Source organism: Panthera pardus, unplaced genomic scaffold, assembly GCF_024362965.1.
Source record: "Panthera pardus isolate Hobbes unplaced genomic scaffold, ASM2436296v1 HiC_scaffold_13, whole genome shotgun sequence".
NCBI classification, from domain to species: domain Eukaryota; kingdom Metazoa; phylum Chordata; class Mammalia; order Carnivora; family Felidae; genus Panthera; species Panthera pardus.
Genome location: NW_026526688.1, coordinates 131,540,646 through 131,561,758, shown reverse-complemented (window position 1 = coordinate 131,561,758; position 21,113 = coordinate 131,540,646). Strand labels below are relative to the sequence as shown.

Below are 21,113 nucleotides of genomic sequence, written 5' to 3'. Positions count from 1 at the left end.
CCTAGAATAGGCAGATTCACAGAAATAGGAAGTAGAACAATGGTTACCAGGGGCTGAGGGGGGAGGGAATGGGCGATTATTTAATGGGTAGCAAGTTTATGTTGGAGATTATGCAAAGTTCTGAAAGTGGATATGTTGTTAAGGAGAGTTAAGGATTGTTACACAACATTATGAATGTACTACTGCCACTGAATTGACATCAAAAAATGGTTAAAATGGTAAATTTTATGTTATGGACATTTTACCACAATTAAAATAAAAGTTAATGAATTTATTACAATAATGAAAAGATACCACAAAGCAGAAATGCAAAAATGTAGGGAAGAGATAATCAGTCCAAGGAGAAATGTGATATGGAAACTGGCAGAATCATAAAGGGAAGAAAAAAAATATTTCAGAAATGAAGACTAAATTATAAACAGCACAACAAAGGGGAACAGAAACCATTAATGGCCCAGTAAGGGATATAGAGGACATAAATGAGAAAAGTAGATATAATGAAACATTAAGAAATGAATGACAAGGATTTAAAAGGTAACTACAGAAAATCAGTTTAATGAGCTCCAATATATGTGTTATTAGAGTCTTCAAAGAAGAAAACCAAATAATGGAGAATATTTAAAGAAATAATTTGGAGGGGTGCCTGGGTGGCTCAGTTGGTTAAGTGCCCAACTTTGGTTCAGGTCATGCTCTCACAGTTCAGGAGTTTGAGCCCCACATAGGGCAGAGCCTGCTTTGGATTCTGTCTCCCTCCCTCTCCCCCTCTCTGTCTCTCTCTCTGCCCCTTGCCTGCTAGTGCTCTTTCTCTCTCAAAATTAAATAAACATTAAAAAAGTAGTAATTGATAAAAACTTTGTTTCAATTGAAGCCTTGAATCCACAAATTGAAAAGGCACACCTTAGACCCAGAACAGTCCACATGAAGATGTATTCTAGGGAAATTACTAGACTAACAATAAAGAGTCCTTTGGGCAGCCAAGTAAAAATGTCATAATAAGGAAAGAAAATAAGAGTGGCCTCAAACTAACAGACTGCTGTATTTAACATCAGAAGACAGTGGAATAAGACCTAAAAAATATTTAAGGAAAGACCGCATGCACCAAATTTAATAACCAGGTGTCCTTCAACTACAAAAGCTATAGTTTGAATATACAAAGGCTAAGGAAATATTATACACTTGAACCTTACTTGAGAAAACTATCCAAGGACAAATTTTAACCAATTAATAAAGGGCTGGGAAGACTTTGATGAAGTGACAAGTAAATAAATTTTTAAAAAGAAAAAAAATTTTAAATTTAAAAATCAATAATTTAAAAAATATAACCATGTTATACGAGGAAGGAATGAAGAACCTGGTATAATTACCCTCAAACGGGAAAATCTGAGGTCAAAACATTTCTAGGTTTTAAAAGAGCTGCCATGTAGTTCAGAGAACAAAACTAGAAAGTGATAACTTAAACCAGTTATCTGGAGACAGGTTTTAAGACACAAAGAAGAAATGACAGTCCCTTCTAAAGACAGAACAGATTTTCTCAGGAGGTGGTGAAGATCCTAACAATCAAAGATAGGCAAAAACAATGTGATGCTATTTGTCATCCATTCTACTAATGCAACTTTCTTTGAAAAGAGAAAATATTGGTAAGAAGCAGTGGATAAGAAACTGGTTAAAATATCTGGAGGGCAATTTGGCAATGTTGAAGAAAAACTGGGACCTCCTTCCGGCCTGTCCTCCCTCTAGCCTGGTCTCCAAACACAGGGGAGTGGCAAGTAACAGTGAGCAAGACTCCTATCTTAGACAAATGGGACCTCTAGATATTCACAGTATATTGTTACTTGGGAGAAAAAAGAATTCTATGAAACTAATGTCAAGTCTAATCTGTTTTTATAACTATAGGTTCATAAAAAATGAACCTATAGGACATAAGCACACATAGTACGTGTTTATTTCTGTTACAGAATCTTATTATTTTTTTTTACTTACTTCTATTTCCTAAATTTTATACACTAGACATGTATCACTGTTATACCAGGAAAAATGAAGGTTATCATAAAAAGTTAAATTCTCTATATAAAACGAAGTCAAGACCCACTGCTGACTTCCAGTGATAAAACACAGGTATCTATCTGCAAATTATCTCCCAAACAAAACAATACGAAGGTAAACAAAATTGCCAGAACAGTCATTTTAGGGATCTAGAAACTGACCAAAGGCAAACAAACAAATTGAGAGACACTTATTTGTGAAAAACTGATGAAATTTAGTAAAGAATAATGGGAGTTTATGGCGCTCTTGCCTGGGCCTACACCCTACTCCTCCTACCCCTCTGGTGGGGTTGCCACAACAGTAATGAAACCATCAGCTTTGGTGCTGGCTGAATTGATCTGAAGGACAGGACAAAACCCTTCACTCCCAGTAATATATCTGATAAAGGACTTGTACTGATAATATATAAAAAGAACTCTTACAACTCAAGAAGAACAACCCAATAAAGAATGGGCAAAAGACACGGATATTTAACCAAAGAAGACATACAAATGGGTAATATGTATATGAAAAATGTCTAGCATTATTAGTCATTAAGAAACAGCATCACAAATTCACTAGAATGACTAGGAAAATAAAAAGATAACAATACCATATGCTGGCAAGGATGTGGAGAAACTAGGATTCTCATATAGACAATGAGAATGTAAAATGGTGCAATCATTTTGGAAAAATTTTGGCAATTTCTTAAAACATTAAACATAAATTTAGAATATGATCCAGCAATTCCACTCCTAGGTCCCTATCTGAGAGAAATAAAATACATTGTCACACAAAGACTTGTGTACAAATGTTCACAGCAGCATTATTCATAACAATTGGAAATAACCCAAATGTCTATGAACCAATGAATAAGTGAACAAAATGTGATATGCAATAGAGTATTATTTGGCACTTAAAAAGGAATAAAATACTGATGCATGCTACAACATGGATGAGCCTCAAGAATATTATGCTAAGCGGAGTGTCTGGGTGGCTCAGTCAGTTGAGCGTCCAACTTTGGCTCAGGTCATGATCTTGTGGTTCATGAATTCCAGCCCTGCACTGGGCTTGCTGCTGTCAGTACAGAGCCTACTTCAGATCCTCTGTCCTCCTCTATCACTCCCCAGCTTGCGCTCTCTCAAAAATAACGTTAGAAAAAAAAGAATATTATGTTAAGTGAAATAAGCCAGTCACAGAACATATATTTTATGATTCCATTGATATGAAATGTCCATTCCATTGATATGAAATGTCCAGGAAAGGTAAATGTACAGAAATATTTAGTTAACATTTAGAAAATAGTAAATTAGTAGTTGTCTGAGGTTTGGGTGGGGGCAGAGGGGCAGAGGAAGGGAGGACAGATCGTGGGAATGGAACTAATTGTAAATGGGCACAAGGGATCTTACTGAGGTGACAGAATGTTTCAGAACTAGGTTGTGGTGCTACTCACACAATTGGTAAATTTGCTGAAAATTATTATAGTGTATATTGTCTTTTTTTATTAAAAATTTTTTTTTAATGTTTATTTTTGAGAGAGAGAGCGTGAAAAGGGGAGGAGCAGAGAGATAGGGAGACACAGAATCAGAAGCAGGCTCCAGATTCCCAGCCGCCAGCCCAGAGCCTGACGCAGGGCTTGAACTCAAACTGCAAGATCATGACCTGAGCCGAAGTCAGATCCTTAACCAACTGAGCCACCCAGGCATCCCTGTATATTTTCAATAAGTATACTTTATGGTATGTAAATCACACTTCAAAAATGCTGTTAAAAACATAGAAAAGAAAGTGCTTAATAACTTTTTGCCAAAATAAGTCTGTGTATCAGTAGAAAGAATATACTGACGTCAAAATGCTTTTCCACATTCTTCATTTTATTTTTTTAATAATTTTATTTTTATTTTTAAAAGTTTATTTTTTAATATGAAATTTATTGTCAAATTGGTTTCCATACAACACCCAGTGCTCATCCCAACAAGTGCCCTCTTCAATGCCCATCACCCACTTTCCCCTCCCTCCCACCCCCCATCAACCCTCAGTTTATTCTCAGTTTTTAAGAGTCTCTTATGATTTGTCTCCCTCCCTTTTTTTTCCCCCCCTTACCCTCCCCCATGGTCTTCTGTAAAGTTTCTCAGGATCCACATAAGAGTGAAAACATATGGTATCTGTCTTTCTCTGTATGACTTATTTCACTTAGCATAACACTCTCCAGTTCCATCCACGTTGCTACGAAAGGCCATATTTCATTCTTTCTCATTGCCAAGTAGGATAAATTTCTTTATCCATTTGTCAGTTGATGGACATTTAGGCTCTTTCCATAATTTGGCTATTGTTGAAAGTGCTGCTATAAACATTGGGGTTCAAGTGTCCCTATGCATCAGCACTCCTGTATCCCCTGGATAAATTCCTAACAGTGCTATTGCTGGGTCATAGGGTAGATCTATTTTTAATTTTTTGAGGAACCTCCAAACTGTTTTCCAGAGTGGCTGCACCATTTTGCATTCCCACCAACAGTGCAAGAGTGTTCCCGTTTCTCCACATCCTCGCCAGCATCTATGGTCTCCTGATTTGTTCATTTCAGCCACTCTGACTGGCGTGAGGTGATAGCTCAGCGTGGTTTTGATTTGTATTTCCCTGATGAAGAGTGATGTTGAGCATCTTTTCATGTGCCTGTTGGCCATCTGGATGTCTTTAGAGAAGTGTCTATTCATGTCTTCTGCCCATTTCTTCACTGGATTATTTGTTTTTCGGGTGTGGAGTTTGGTGAGCTCTTTATAGATTTTGGATACTAGCCCTTTGTGTGTCCAATATGCCATTTGCGAATATCTTTTCCCATTCCGTTGGTTGCCTTTTAGTTTTGTTGATTGTTTCCTTTGCAGTGCAGAAGCTTTTTGTCTTCGTGAGGTCCCAATAGTTCATTTTTGCTTTTAATTCCCTTGCCTTTAGAGATGTGTCAAGTAAAAAATTGCTGTGGCTAAGGTCAGAGAGGTTTTTTCCTGATTTCTCCTCTAGGGTTTTTATGGTTTCCTGTCTCACATTCAGGTCCTTCATCCATTTTGAGTTTATTTTTGTGAATGGTGTAAGAAAGTGGTCTAGTTTCATTCTTCTGCATGTTGCTGTCCAGTTCTCCCTGCACCATTTGTTAAAGAGACTGTCTTTTTTCCATTGGATATTCTTTCCTGCTTTGTCAAAGATTAGTTGGCCATACTTTTGTGGGTCCAATCTGGAGTCTATTCTATTCCATTGGTCTATGTGTCTGCTTTTGTGTCAATACCATGCTGTCTTAATGATTACAGCTTTGTAGTAGAGGCTAAAGTCTGGGATTGTGATGCCTCCCGCTTTGGTCTTCTTCAATATTACTTTGGCTATTCGGGGTCTTTTGTGGTTCCATACAAATTTTGCCTGGAACACCCTTCTCCTCAGATTTGGCTTCTAAGGCTGCTGCAGCCTTATCCATCTGGAGTTTGTAATTCTTGGCTTGATGAAGAATGGTGTTCCAGTGCATGGTCTTTGCATATGGGTTCACCTTCAACATGATTCTCAGGTTTTTCAGTGGATTCTTCTTGAAGATTCTGCGATGAATCTTCTTGCATGGTGCTTGGAGGGCTCTCTGGATCTCAGGGCTCTTCAAGATTCTGCTAAGGTCTGTATTAAGCATCTTACGCATGGGAAGGTTGTAGTTACTCTTGAGGAAGGCAGCCTTATGCCATGTGCCATAGAAACCATCCAACTTGCAGAAAGAACTTTCAGTCCAGATGCAGAAACGTCCCACATGCCCCCCAGGAGTAAGTTTCAAATGTTCAGTTTGCTTACATTAAGCAAAGTAATTCTGGGGATGTTTCTGAAGGCCTTGATGATACCATTGTCCTCATTATAGATGAGGCAGGGTCCCCTACGCTGGATACAACAACGGTTTCTCATTTTGCCCTTGCCAGCTTTCATTCACTGAGAGGCATAGACCTTTTTGATATCATTCCAGGCTTTAAGTTTCTTAAGAAGCAAAATGGCTCCTTGGTCTTCTTGTAGCCTTCAACTTTATCTTCAACCACCAAAGGAAGTTCTGGAACCTTCTCAATACGATGACCTTTAGACATGACCAGTGCTGGTAAGGCTGAGGCAGCCAGGGCAGAGCAGATGGCATATTGCTTCTGTGTTGTGTTCACTCTGCGGTGCCAATGGCTCCAGGTTTTGGTTGGTGTGAACATGCGGCCCCCTTGACACATATTTCCAAAAGCACCCTGGCCAGAATGGTGAGTCCCACCACCTCGAACTCTAGGAATTCGAGCCATGGCTCTGCCAGTACCCCAAGACTCAGCACTGGTTTGATGACCTGCTAATTCACTGACAGCATATGGCTGTTGTTTTTGCATAAGCTGGTGTGAACAAAGTTCATGATATCTGGCTGAATGGGAGCCTTGAATACAGCAGGCAGAGTAACATTTTTGCCAGATGACTCCCCCTTTTTGGAGTACACGGATATCAATGGATGAGCACACGCCATTGCAGAGAGAGAAGAGGGCCACACTCCTTGACATTCTTCATTTTAATAGCACACATTATCGCTCTTCAGTAATTCTAGACAAAATAGGTAAATTCTGCAATGGGTCACTTTTAAGTAATTACTGCTTCTATACCAATATATAAAAAAAAATCTGAAAGCACAGAATCATTGTGGTGCTTAGAATCCCTTGGTTATCTGGGGACACTTTTCTGGCTCAGTCTGTGAAGCATGCAACTCTTGATCACAGGGTGGTGAGTTCAAGCCCTGCATGCGTGGAGCTTACTTAAAAAAAATAAATATATTAAAAATAGAAAAGAATTCCTTGGTTATTTGGAGAAAGAGGGGACAGTTCTTAACGTCACTAATGTTAAACCTTTTGTTCATCATTGTTACAGTCAGTCTTAGCATAGCCAAGGAGGATTTAAACAGAAGAGAAGGGTCTTGCAGGAGATTGCTGTGAGTCGAATTTGAAAAATGCTCTTGCAAAGGCTATTCCTGCCATTGTTTCTCAACAAGTTTAGTGAAATGTAAAGCCAGAAACAGAAGGATGCTTTTTAAGAAGTTACAAAGACTCAACTAAAGTTAAAGAAGTAATATGATAAGAACTACAGTGTTAAAAACATTTCATTTTTGGAAAAATTAAGACCAAAACATATAGCTTCAGAAAATCCAAATGGGCTTAAAACCAATGCTGCATATTAGTACTTGCAGGCCTACCTGAATTATTTACAGTGTAAAGCACAGAAATAAAGATTTGTGTATAAGATCATTTATTTACATTTTAACTAAAACTAGTTTCTTAAATATTAAAGGAATCTCTTGAAATTAAGGCCAAAAGTAAATTACTATCATTGATAAGACAATTTTACATCACAATTCTCCTTGAACTGTTTTTCTTTAGGTTTTCCACTGCTATTCTACATTTTTTCTAGAATGAGCCATTCAACTGAGTTCTATTGTAGAATTTCAATTTATATCTTTTTTCATAGTAAAAATTTAGCAATCTTGTAATAATATCCTCTGTTTCATTTATACACACACACACACACACACACACACACACACACACACACACTTAGCATCTTTTTAAGACTTCATTTACCAGTTAAAATCTGGGACCTAGCTTTATTATCAAGATCATGGAATTCTGCCTTCAGCTTTGGACAATCATCCAGTCCTCCACATAGAGGAAGCCCTAACTGAAAGAAGGATAAGGGTTAAAAGACCTATGTGTGCTAAATTTCCAAAAGTCTTACAAACTGGCTGAGAGCTACCAATTCTGGGAAGTACACATTGATTCAGAGAATCCTAGAACATTGCAAGGATACCTCACCTATAACTCTAATTCCATGACTTTCCTATGACAAGTCAACCCATGACTACTCATCCTCTTCTTTCTTACTTGTGGTGATGGAGCACTGACCACCTCATGAGACAACCAGCTCAATTTTTAGATACTGCAATCTTTAGACACTTCCTTCTACTTGGTCAAACTGTTTCATTACATTCTACCCAGCTCTAGTCTGCCCTATGATGTGCAGGGAAAGTCTATATCCTTCTATATATTAGACAATTTCAAGTAATTTATATATTTCAAAATGTATCTGTAAAAAAACTATAGATATTCAAATATTCAGTGCCTTCATGATTATAAACTAATCATTATTTAGTCTAGACAGCTACCATTCCATTTTTTGAGTAGTCTTTATTCTTTATTATTTTTTTTTAATGTTTATTTATTTTTCAGAGAGACAGACAGACACAGAGCATGGGCAGGGGAGCGGCAGAGAGAGAGAGAGAGAGAGAGAGAGAGAGAGAGAGAGAGAGAACACGAACCTAAAGCAGGCTTCGAGCTGTCAGCACAGAGCCTGATGCAGGGCTCGAACCCCACTGACCATGAGAGCACAACCTGAGCTGAAGTTGGGATGCTTAACTGACTGAGCCATCAGGTGCCCTGAGTAGTCTTCATTCATAATAATTTAAATATATGCACTCAATCAAAACTCAAACATGAGAGTTTAAACTAAAAAGTCTCCCTATCCCAGTTACTATGTTTCCTTGCAAAAGTTTTCTATGCCTAATTAAGGATATGCATATTATTTTTATTTATTTATTTATTTAGTTTAAAAAAAAATTTTTTTTAAACGTTTATTTATTTTTGAGACAGAGAGAGACAGAGCATGAACAGGGGAGGGTCAGAGAGAGAGGGAGACACAGAATCTGAAGCGGGCTCTGGGCTCTGAGCTGTCAGCACAGAGCCCGACGCGGGGCTCGAACTCACGGACCGCGAGATCATGACCTGAGCCGAAGTCGGACGCTTAACCGACTGAGCCACCCAGGCGCCCCATGCATATTATTTTTAAAAAGGAAAATATAACTATACACTATTGTGTCTTTATGCACCTAGTTTTTGTTACTTGATCAATTTGGAGGTCTTTCCATATTGGCACATACAGCTGTTTAATATTATATTATCTAGAGATACTATACTTGATTTAACCCATCTTATTTACTATAATGTTTAGGTTATTTACAGTTCTTACTATTACAAGTATTTCAGCAATGAACATTCTTGCCAACATTTTTACATAATTGTACAAGTTATCTGTAGGATAAATTGCTAGAAGTGAGATTGCTAGATCAATAGGTATACAAATTATACATTTTGACACATACTGCCACAGTGTCCCGCAAAGATGCTCCACTGGTCTACATCTTGATCAAGAGCATGTAATGCTGCTGTTACTTGTGAACGTACCATTCATAAGCTTTGGTCCATTTTTAATTTTTATTTTTTTTAATGTTTATTTTTGAGACAGAGCGTGCGAGTGGGGGAGGGGCAAAGAGAGACAGGGATAGAGGCTCTGAAGCGGACCCTGTGCTAACACAGCACGCTGACGCAGTGAGGCAGTGAGCCGGATGCAGGGCTTGAACTCAAGAGATTATATGACCTGAGCCGAAGTTGGATGCTCAACTGAGCCACCCAGGCGCCCCAACTTTGGTCCATTTTTTAAAGGCCAGTTTTCTTTTTCTTACTGACTTGTAGGAACTTTTTCTACATTAAAAAAAAAAAAAAGTAAATTTTTTTAAGCCTGTGTATTATAAGTATCTGTCCTAGTTTTGGCATTTTTAAATGTTATTTGGGATTGTGCAGACATTTTAGTTATTTGTCAGAAAAATTCACCAATATTTGTCTTTAGGGTTTCTAGTTTGGTTCTTCTTCAGAAAGACACTCCTTGATCCAAAATTATTGTTTTATGGTTTTACTTTGGTACTTATATCCTTGATCCATCTCTAGTTTAAAGAGTAAAGAAGAAATCCAGCAATTATTTTTATTCAACTGGCTAGCCATTATAATTTCAAATGTTTTAATTTCTGTTAATATCTGATGTGGTAGACGCTCCAAATTTAACAATCTTAAAGAAGTAGCTGTAATAATTCAAAGTTGTTGCAGCATCTTTTCCCATAAACCAAGTTCAGAATGACAAATTTTTAAAAAATCTCGAATCTGCCTGCTAGTTACAAAACTTATATTTAGTTATATAACTTATATAAACTTAATTATGCTATGATTTGCTACCTCTTTATAAACCATTGGAAATCCACAATTACAGATAATAGCTCAAGTAAGGTTTCTTACAGTTTCTATTTCAGAAACTACTAGACACAAGCTTCTTTATCTTTGGAATTTCAGTTGTGTAAATCACTTTAAGATTTAGATTGGATTAATCTAATTTATTACCTTAGCCTAGTCTTCTTTACCCAGTTACCCCATTCTTCCACTTTATATGCTTCTTCATGCTCGTTTTCACCAGTCACTAATGCTTACTTACAATCTTCTGCACAGAGACATTAAACCAATATACACGACTAACTGTGCTTCAAATGAAACTGAAATTAGTAACCTAGATACTAGGGACTTTACCCATGATCAGATTCTAGACACTAATTTTGACCATATTTTTGTTTGATTTTTTATTTCTGTATGGCAGAGATGAAAATTCTTCTTGCAATACAATTCAGATTTCCATAGGAAAATTTACATGCTTTTGTTTGCCTGTTACTAATCTTGTCTTCCTCTAATACCTCATCAGTTTATTGTGGAAAAACAAAAGAGTAAAGGCTTAATCCTGTTTAAAATTTGGTCTAAATCCAATAATATCAACAGTCCCTTCAGAAGTATAATCCATCTGTAAGGACAGTATTAAGGAAATCACCTTTAAAAAAAGACATAAAGTAGACTGCCACATAACAAAAGTAATTTTTTTATGAAGTTTTCAATGTATTTTTACATTACTGTTTTATTTGATTCTGACAACAATCCTGTTTAGGCTGTTGTTATCCCTACTTGATAGGTGCGGAAAGAGAGAGGTTAAGTTTATTGCCCAGGATCACACAGCCAATAGCCAATAAGTGGTTGAGCCAAGATTCAAACCCATGTGTCCTGCCTCAAATCCTGCCTCATTCCAGTTCATGACAAGCTTCCCAAAACCAACGCAAAGCAAGCCACTGCATGATGAAGTTTATCAATTAAGATGTTTTGGCTGCATGTAATTGAAATTCTAGTTCAAACTGGCTAAAATAATAAGGCCATTTATTATCCCATTATACTAATACAAAGGAGTTCAGGGGAAGGAAAGATTCTAAGCTGGTAGATTCAGTGGCTCATGAATGTCACCACTGTTCTGCCATTTGCTGATGTATTAAGATATCCTTAGGCTGTCTTCCCTCTTGATCCATAGATTAGATATCTGTCAGCAGCACCTGGGGAGTGTAATTCCTTGTTTACATTCAGTAGGAGAATTAGAGACAGAACTGCTTTATCCCAATTATGGAGCATACATCTTTCTCTTTGATTTGAGCATTTTAGGTTATGCGCCAGAAATAGTGTTTATAAATATTCCATGAGGTACTTCTCTACATTTCCAAACCACCTTTGCATCATATGGGAACATACGACTAGTTCAAAGAAATGAACTTTAAGAGAAATGAATCACTTCCAGAATGAGGCAGATAAAAACATGTGTACCTTCCCTATTTCCTTTTATCCCTGATATAAACTAGGGGATACACGGTCAAATGCTGAAACAGCAAATATCTCACAGAATGGAGGCAGTCTGGACACTAGAGTCACCAGATGGAGGAGAGATTCAACCTGCATCAGACTGTGAGTAATCCACAAATTTATCTGTTTCCCCAAGCTACTGAGATTCCAGGGATTTCCTGTTGGGACCCTTGGTATTAATTACCCTGATTAAAGCAGATTACATGCCCACCTGAGGGAAAGCTATGCCCTGACCAGCCCATATATCATCTGAGATGGAATGGATGTGCAGAATTACTTGCATTGACTCGATGCAGTTTTATAGTAAGAGAATTCATGTGTTATTCAGCTGGAGACTCAAATGATTTTTTAAAGTACAAAATATTTACAATTATACTGCTCATTCTCATAAATGGCAAATTGTGCCATTTTCACAAAAAGTACCATCAAAGATTGAATGCTTTTGCAGGCATGCCTTTAGCTTTATGAGGGTCTTCAAAAGACCCATTTAAACATAAAATACACTGAAGTCAGACATTAGGTTTTATAGTTTCACCTACCGTTTCTGTGCTAATATTTATTGAACAACTACTGCCAAGCCCTGAACAATATGTAAGAGATACAAATAAGAAAGGACACCTGTGTCCAAACTTTACTGTCTGCTAGTGAGACAAATATGTAATGTCAAGGAAGCTGAGCAGATGGTCAAATGTTCTTTATCAAGAAAGCATACTGTTTAATAATGTCTAAGGTCAGAGTAAATAACATAACCAAGATTTAAGCTCATGTTTGCCAGTTTCCAAAATGAGCCTACATTCTAAACTCCAAACAAACAAAACAAAAGAAAGACAGAAAACACAGAAGATGGAAAAAAAAATGAAGAAATCCATCATGGCATTTAAGAAATGTAAATGTAGTCTGTTTGTGATGAATTTGGTGCCAAACATCAAACTAGAAACAACAAAGATAAATAACCACGATGGGTTTTGAAACTTGAATTTGCAAAATATTTGTTTGTTGTATTACTTAAGACAATTCAGTTCAGCCAAATAGAGAAGGGAAAAACAATGAGGAGAAGTACAACTAAGTTTCAACAATATGTAAGGAGATAGTGTGGTGGACACAGTTGACATAGATAATTAAGTAGAGATAGAAGAAACAAGCTAAGCACCCAACAGTTATGAGACATCAAATATTCATCTCTTAAATGAGTCACCCATTGATTATACCCTTGCTGGCCCCATGTGTTATCTGCCTGAGATATGCAGATAAAAATCCATAGCCGTTCAGGAGTCTATTTTAGCAAGTTAGAATTATACCTAGGCACACTTGCCTCTGATGATAGAGCAAGCTGTGTTGGCTCAGTCATGTTCCATCTGCTGAGCCCCCTGCACACACTCAACACTGGTCCTCAAAAAACCCACTGTGACCAGGAAAGGTTGATGTGGTAGAGAAGACGAGAAACAGAACAGACAAATATCATGTAACACAGGACTCAGAATGTGGGCCTTTCATCCCACTGAAACCCTTTCTATGTAGGTAAGCCTAGCAGATCTTTCCCTCCTTGCTTTGTGCTGTGTTTTAAGCTGATCAGTAAATCTGTGACTAGAATATCATAATATGGTTTGTGAACCTTTCTGTACTAGGACCACAGCTCCTGCTTGCACTATGGGATAGACATAAAGGTAGCTGAGGATACACAGTGATGAGGCTACAGGAGTGGAGGGGTCAAATTAGGGACAAAGGCTACAAGGCCCAGGACATCATTAGAATTGTTCCCAGCACCAACAAAAGTTGGAGTTAACTCAGGAGGAGTGGACTGCAAGGCCTGGATAATACCAACAGAACTTACCTACAAATTCACCGAAGGTTTGCTAAACACACCAGAGACCAGAACATCCACAATATAAAAATCGACACGCATGTATTCTGGGCCCCTCTTTCTTCAGCCATTGGGATATGGCAACTCCTACTTGCAAGCCCACCTTCCTCTAAATACCCAGATGCCACCTTGGACAGAACAGCAGGAGGTGCAAGAGGTCCAAAAGACTCAAGATTTCACCTGACAGAGCTGGAGTCCTCTCAAAGTGACATTTAAAGCTAGAAGAGACTAAGGCAATATTAACTGGCAGGTATGGTTCCCATTCCGCCTGGATGTAGTTTATTGAGGAAAAACAGATGTTATAGTGAGGAAGCTGCAACTTCTTTGTAAATATGAGTAGTAAGTGAAATTTTGAGCCCACTTTGGCTTTACTAACAGTGCTAGTAATATGGGAAGAGATGAAAAGAATGAGGAAGAGAAAGGTGGTTAGTCAATGGACATAGAAACGGAGGCTCTTTGAACTCCAATGAATGGAGTGTTCCACTTCAACATGCACACGTATGCGCGCTGCGCGCGCGCGCGCGCGCACACACACACACACACACACACACACACACACACACTACAAATATCTAGTATTCTATTATTCTAAACAACTATCTTCAGTATCAGGATATCTGAGCCATTGCTACGTATAAGATATGTCTAGGTAAAGAGGTCCCAAACTAAAAACAAGTATGCCAGCCCCTATGCTTACATTTACATAGCTCTCACCTTTCTGCCACAAACATGAAAAAAAATATTTTTTTCTCCTTCAGCTATGTTTTTCCAGAAATACTATGCTAAAAATCCTAAAAACATAAGCATTTCCTATAAGTAGAACTGGGATAGAAAAAAAAAAAAAAGGCTAACCTGAAGTTAAAGAATAGGAATGACTGAGAATCACTCCTCTACTAGAGTGAATAATCTCTTATATAGTATGATTTTCATGTCAACTTTACATGAAATTTTGCATATACTTTGGATTAAACTAAGGAAAAATATTCAGTTTCATACATGGGTCAGTGTGCACTTCAATCAAGGTAGAGATCAATGCATGCAGGCCACAGGCAAGAAGTAAGGGTCTAATCAGAGATGACTGTCTCAGGCCAAATAGGTTGATCTGCTGCTTCATACTCTACACATTTCCTGTCCTAAAGTATTTGTTTTCCAAACTTGGAAAGATGAAGTGAAATAGAAGGTCAGTATTTTACAATAGAAAAAAAAAAATCAGATTTTGAAGAAAACTCTTGGGAATGATAAAAAGATAATCACCTGGATACCTGGATGCTACAAGGCTCAGGGCTAAGAAGAAAAGAGACAGACAGGCACACAGGATACCAAAAAGTTCCAAGCACAAAAATGAGGGAGTTTTACTATGAAAATTCAATCTGTGGGGCTGATTTACCATGTGGTAACCATTTGGGGCATATGTGTAAAAAATTGCCCACATATCTCTAGATGTTTTAGGATGCCATCACAACTACCACAAATCGCAGCTGTTTCTGAAACTTGAAAAAAAAAAAAGAAAAAAGATGTGACCTGTGATGATACAGAAGTCAGCAGATAAAGTTGATAATAAAGAATAATATATATTTCTCATTTAGCTCTTCTAGGGACAAACAAAATGCCCCCTTGGAAGACAATACCAGTTTATAAATACAAGTATGCTTGATATATATGCATTTTCTATATATTGAAATAAAAACTTAAATCATAGCATTCTGTAAATTGTATAATTGACAATACGTGGTTATTGCAAAAGTAGCATCGACAGAACTGGTTTTGAAATTTATTAATTCAGCCCTAGAAATACATGCATTTTCTCATGGATTTTACATCAGTGGTATTTATTGATGCTACTGTATTGTAACCAGGAGTTTCTACAGTCCATTAAGGTTTCACAAACATTTATCAAACAAGCTCTTTCTCTGTCACTTTCAGCAACCATGCTTCAACAGAAATTATAGCATTACTAAGAGAAAACAAAAATGTGAACAGAAAAAGGTCATACACATACCCAGAAGGAACAAATTCGTGGTTATTTTAATTCGTTCTCAGTCTAGCCACTAGACTTTTCCAGTAACTACAATTAAGCATTCATATTTAACTCATCTATAATAAGGAAGTCTGAAATGCTCGAGAATGCTTTACTTTAAATCAAGTTGTCCTAACCGCATAAACTCCGGCACACTTCTTCCTTCATCTTTTTTGGAAAGGCAAACAGACAAAAATGATGAATGCTGCCCCAAACACTGTTTAACGTCCATTTGAATAGATAGGCATTTAAGTAACAAACCTTCCCCCACCTCCTAGAAAGGAAAAACAAAATCGCACAAACATCTCAGCAAAACCAGGAGGGCATAGGCCTCTCCTCAGCCCCGCCGTGTCCACAGAAGACGGGGGCGGCCTGTACTCACACAGATAGCGAGAGCGCCTGCCCCCATTCTCGCAGGAAGTGCCTGGTAGAAGTGATGAAGACCAGATGAAAACATCAAAATGACAGCAAAGTACGAGAATTCCATTCAGTAGATATGATTTCATTTGAAACACAGTTCCTAATCCAGAGGCCTCAGAGGGAGCGAAGAGCAGCTCCTAACATTTTCGGAAGCGTGGTTTTGCTTCTCACTCGGCTGAACCCACATGGCTGGCAGGACTGCCTGGAGTTGAAATCTGATCCAGAGCGTCTAGTATTGGCAAGTAGAGGAGGTCATGTGACAGGGGCCTTAAGCTGCTGACATCTTTTTCTTAAACCTGACTTGCCAGATGCCACACACAGGCTTTCTCCGGTCAGAAAACACCCATCACCTGGTGGTATTCATTAATAGGAGGACTAAGTGCAAAACAGTGAATATGCAAACCTGATTCCTAGTTGCTAGTCCTAAGAAAAATTCACATATTCACACTCAGGTTTCAATCTGCAGGCACATGCCTCACTTTTCTGAGACACTTTTCACTCCCACTGCCCCTTAGAAACTAGTTAAAGTCTATCAAAACATTCTTCCCTCCACCTTTAGTCTATCAGAATTGTTTTAAGTAAAAATACTTTATTTTATGCAACTCTTACCACTTCTCATTACTTTTGAATTATCTTATTCACAGACACTGGTGATCAACGTAAAACAACATGTTTCTAGACTTCCACAATTCAACATATGTGATTTATAGTGTGGAAAATCAGCCTCTGGTTGACCTTTCAACAATGTCCTACTTCACATGCTGTGTCATTAGAAAATGTGACAGACTTTACAATTTCCAAATATTTGAACTGATAGCTAAAATATCCATTTCACATAAGCCAGAAGGACACTGTCCTATTTTTTTATTATCACTTTTTGGTCAAATCCTTTTTAGTGGCACATTTAAGAGAATGCTGACTAATACTGCGTGAGAAGTTTCACTTTACCCAATTTTAGAAGACTTAAATTGCCTCAACAACAAAACATAATAAAATTGTATCTTAAAGGCACAGGGTGGGAAGACCAGGGAAAGCTGAAATCAGTTCCCATTTCAGTACTTCCCTTCAAATGTATATTTCCAGCCAATCAACAGTGCCCACAGCAAAGCCAGAGGACATGACAAAGTCCATTTTATTTCAGTGCATGCATTTAGAACATTGCAAAGACACTTCCACAAGTTGCACTAACACAATCCCAAGGCCAAACAATGGAATGGGAGTGGGCGAATGGACATAAACCCCTCCACTGAAAAATAAAACTTTTTTCTGCTTCCACCTAATGTAGATTTTATCACTTCTGCTTTCCATTTACCCATTAGAAAACTAGGCTATTAAAGAAAATTATTATAAAACAGACTTTTTCCAATACATTAAAATTTTGTCTTCTTTTTCTGAGGATACAAGTACTGCCAGTCTTTGGTGAAAAATAAAAGCCTAAAGATTAGGTCAATTTTTATCACCTATACTGGTTGAGGCACTATGCAACAATATACAATGATCAGAAAGACATGATACCTTCTCTTATGGATCATTCAATGGGAGGAGAGAGGAATGAAAATCAATAAGGCTTTTTAATTAGTCATCACAGAGGCAGTAACAAAGAAGCAGAGATGAGATAGTGAAAAAATAACAAAGACACCCAAAAACATTTAACATATTTCGATTCTATTTTTTGTTTTTGAAAAACATAATTTAAATCTAATTTGTGAGTTTTCCATCCTAATTTTTTCACTTAACATTATATCACTGACATGCTCCCATACTGTTAACACTATAAACAATTTTAATCACATACAATATTACGTTCTGTATATATAACAGTTTTTTTAGTCATTCTCCTATTTTTAGACATTTACATGGTTTCTGATTTTATGTGTGTATGTGACTGTAAGTAATGCTTTATCCTCATTCTGATTATTTTCTAGTCAAGACTCCAGAAAGTGAAATTGTTGGATCACGTTGAATATTAACATGTGCTAACGTTGTTGACACACATTGACTCTGGCAGTTTATAATCCTCAATTCACGCTACCCAAGTTTGAATATTTTGTAAAATATTTCATAACTTAATAAATGAAAAGGACTTCTCACTTAAAATTCAGGTTTATCATTAAAGATAAGAAAATTCATTAGTCATTTGTATTTTCTAATCCATGTGTGGCATTGTCCATTTATCAAATCGTTACTTAACAAGTCTCTTTTATAAGCTCATTTTAAGGATTAAATGATATATAATCTATAAAAAGCTCTTAGTATATTACCTGCCAAATAGTAATAAAAAAGCAATTTTGGATGCTTATCATATGGTTGGATTATTTATCTATTTGGAATATTTTTTGAAATATAGCAAAAAATGAGGATCTAAATTGATTTGATTTTTATTTTTCATTTAACTACTGTGGCCCACATGGTTAATTCTTTCCAGTATGCAATCTCTCTTTCTGATACTATTAGAGCTTCTTTTCCCTCTTGGTTGGGGCTGAGCCCATAGTTGTTCATCTACAGATTACATTTCCCAACCTTTCATACCAGTAGATAGGGCCATGACTCATTAACAGAGTGTGAATCGATTGGGTATGTACAACTTCTGTGTCGCATGATTCATAGGATCCTTCCTCTTCATCACATGTTGGAATGTGAATACACCTCACTTGGATCATACAGGAGAAAGAGTCCCAGAGGATGAAAGACTGAGCAGATGGAAGGAACCTAGACCTCTGAATGACCTTGTGGAGTATGGCTGCATTAACATGCTTGTATCAATTAGACTCCCATTGGAAAAAGAAATCAAACTCTCAAATATGTTACTATATTTGAAAGTCCTGTGTGTGTGTAAAACAAGTTTGTCTTTAACCTAATATACTAACCAAATGACTCCCATTTATTGAGCAAGTTTTTCATTTCCCATGTATGATACTATCCTTACTATATATTAAATTCATATACGTACACATACACAACCAGGGTCTTTTTCAGACTAATATATTCTATCTAGGTTTTTCTTTCTTCCATAGTTTGCCTAGTTTTATTCCATATCCATATTTGAATAACTGTATCTTTATAATTGACTTAAATAGCTGATAAAGATAGCCTTCTCTAATTATTTTTTCAAAACTTTATTGCTCCTTCCCAATTTTTCATGATGGATTTCAAAAACATTAAGTAATGTTAGAACAAGTTAGAACATCAAAATATTATACCTTGCATTATTGTTCCTAATACATATATATAATACTACATAAGGATGACAAAAATCTAGTCCTTATTTTCACAAGTACTTGTACACTATTATAAAGTGAAATTAGTACTGTGCTAAACTTATCCTTATTTTTGGTAATGACTATATTTCACGGCAAAAAGATACCCTGAATAGGCCATTTAACAAACAGAACTAAAAACATTCTTCACATCAATGTCTTTCCATGGAATAGATCTAAAATTGGAGTCTGAAATAATTTTCCTCACCCCTAAAGAGATGCAAGTGATAGTAGAGTCTAATTCCAGAAAGTTCTCTGAGCTGACAAACATATATATTCCTAAGTATTGATTTATAAAGAATCTTAAAGATATACAAGGCCCAGCCAAGAGAGTTGTTTATATAAAATATGAGCTATCACTTTTTTTTCCCAGAAAGAATAAAGAAATTGTAACAAGTATTTTTTAGAATAGTTCACTCTGGTAGGCTAACTCCATGACTACTCCCAGAAATGCTGAAATACCAGGTCAGAAAAGGATCCCTATTTTCAAGATCTGTGGGCTCCCTGGAGGAAGGAGTCAAGCTGACTTCATAAAGGATGGTCAGACCCCTAGGATGCTTCATTCAAATGACCCTGTAAACTGGGGAAGTTTGATGAAGGGATCTAAAAAGGCCAAGTTGTCCTCTAGCCACCAAAGAAGCTAAAAATCCTTCAAAGTCGATCTCTCTGATGTTAACTGGCAGAGCTACCAGTTTTCAAAAGACAAAATCTCTTCAGCTGGAGTAGCAATAACAGTTGTCAGAACAGCAGCGGTCAGCAGTTACAGTACTGCTGGCCACGTAGCAGAGACCGGCGAGTATCATGGGGTGTGGTGGTGGCGGCACTGACAGCATCAATCACCTGATGCCCATTGGAAATGGGACATTGGAGGCTTTTCCTTCCAAACTCAGTCTGCCTATACTCCAGCTCTACCTCTATCCCAGCTACTTCTCCAGGAGTACACTAGCCTGGACCAGAATCAATGGCATCCAATCAGACTGGGTATCAGTAGTCAGTCAGCAACTATTTATTGTTTATATACTATCTCTTGACCAGAGAGGTTCAGATATTTGGGGTTTTGAATCTCTAGCAGCATGTGCACCTGAAAGATTATTTGCTCTAGGTCAGCAGTCAGCAAACTACAGTCTGTGAGCCACATCTGGCCACCACAGGCCCCTTCCAGCTACTCTAGATCAACTCCGGTTTCACCCATCTGTTTATATAACATGCCTGGCTGCTTTGGTACTACAGTGGCCAAGGTTAGCATCTGCAACAGAGACTGAACCTATGCCCCACAAGGCCTAAAACATTTACCATCTGACCCTTTACAGAAAAAGTTTGCTGACCCTTGCTGGTTGGCTATTCAGTAACATTACTGGGCATGAAAATCCTTATATATCCAAAGAAAGACTCTTCTATGGGCCTTGGCTCCTTGGAAAATAATGGGAAGTAGGTCTTTCTTGGGTTTATTAGTCTATTTGTTACCACTGCTCCATTACCTGGCCTTGGGACTATTCTTACCTTCTTCTAATTATTTTCTGAAGGATTTTCCAGAAAGAGGTCCAGTTCATAATCTGATCATATTTCTGTTCTGAAGTCTAGGTGAATTCTCATCCCATTTGAGGAAAAAAAAAATTACAATACTCCTAGGAAAAGATCGAATGTTCTGTAGCCATGGAAACAAATAGCCAATATAACTCATTTTAAACCTGTTCAATTGATCAGCACCTTCCCTCAGTAAACCAAGTAATTTTGCAAGCCAACCTATCAGTAACAGCCCAATTAAGAAGGGGCTCAGTCTAATAAGTAAGTCTTTGAGTGTCAACCAATCAATAACTGTCTCATTTGAGTAACCACTCTCCTTCCAATGATGTCACACTCCTGCAAACCCACCTGTATAATTATCATCAGTCTGCTCTGCTCAGAAAGACCATGCCTGACCATCAGAGTTTTCCCCTACTGTGACAGTAAGTTCAGCTTTGTCTTTTTGTCAG

The 21,113-nt window shown here is 37.4% G+C and overlaps 1 protein-coding gene and 1 pseudogene across 7 annotated transcripts in view; both read right to left on the bottom strand.

The window, feature by feature from the left end:
- Positions 1-21,113, bottom strand: part of FAM13A (family with sequence similarity 13 member A) — a 368,980-nt gene that overhangs the window by 324,623 nt on the left and 23,244 nt on the right. For 3 of the 7 annotated variants that reach the window (XM_053901396.1, XM_019464516.2, XM_019464507.2), the window contains exon 1: positions 15,846-16,077. The exons of 1 other annotated variant lie outside the window; for it this stretch is intronic. In XM_053901396.1, the coding sequence (XP_053757371.1) occupies positions 15,846-15,950 (105 nt within the window). In that variant the 5' untranslated portion in view covers positions 15,951-16,077. Of the gene's footprint in view, positions 1-15,845; positions 16,078-21,113 lie in introns of those variants that run through there. 3 more of the 7 variants (XM_019464477.2, XM_019464493.2, XM_019464501.2) reach the window with 1 other exon arrangement.
- Positions 5,315-6,557, bottom strand: LOC109274879 (60S ribosomal protein L4-like; annotated as a pseudogene).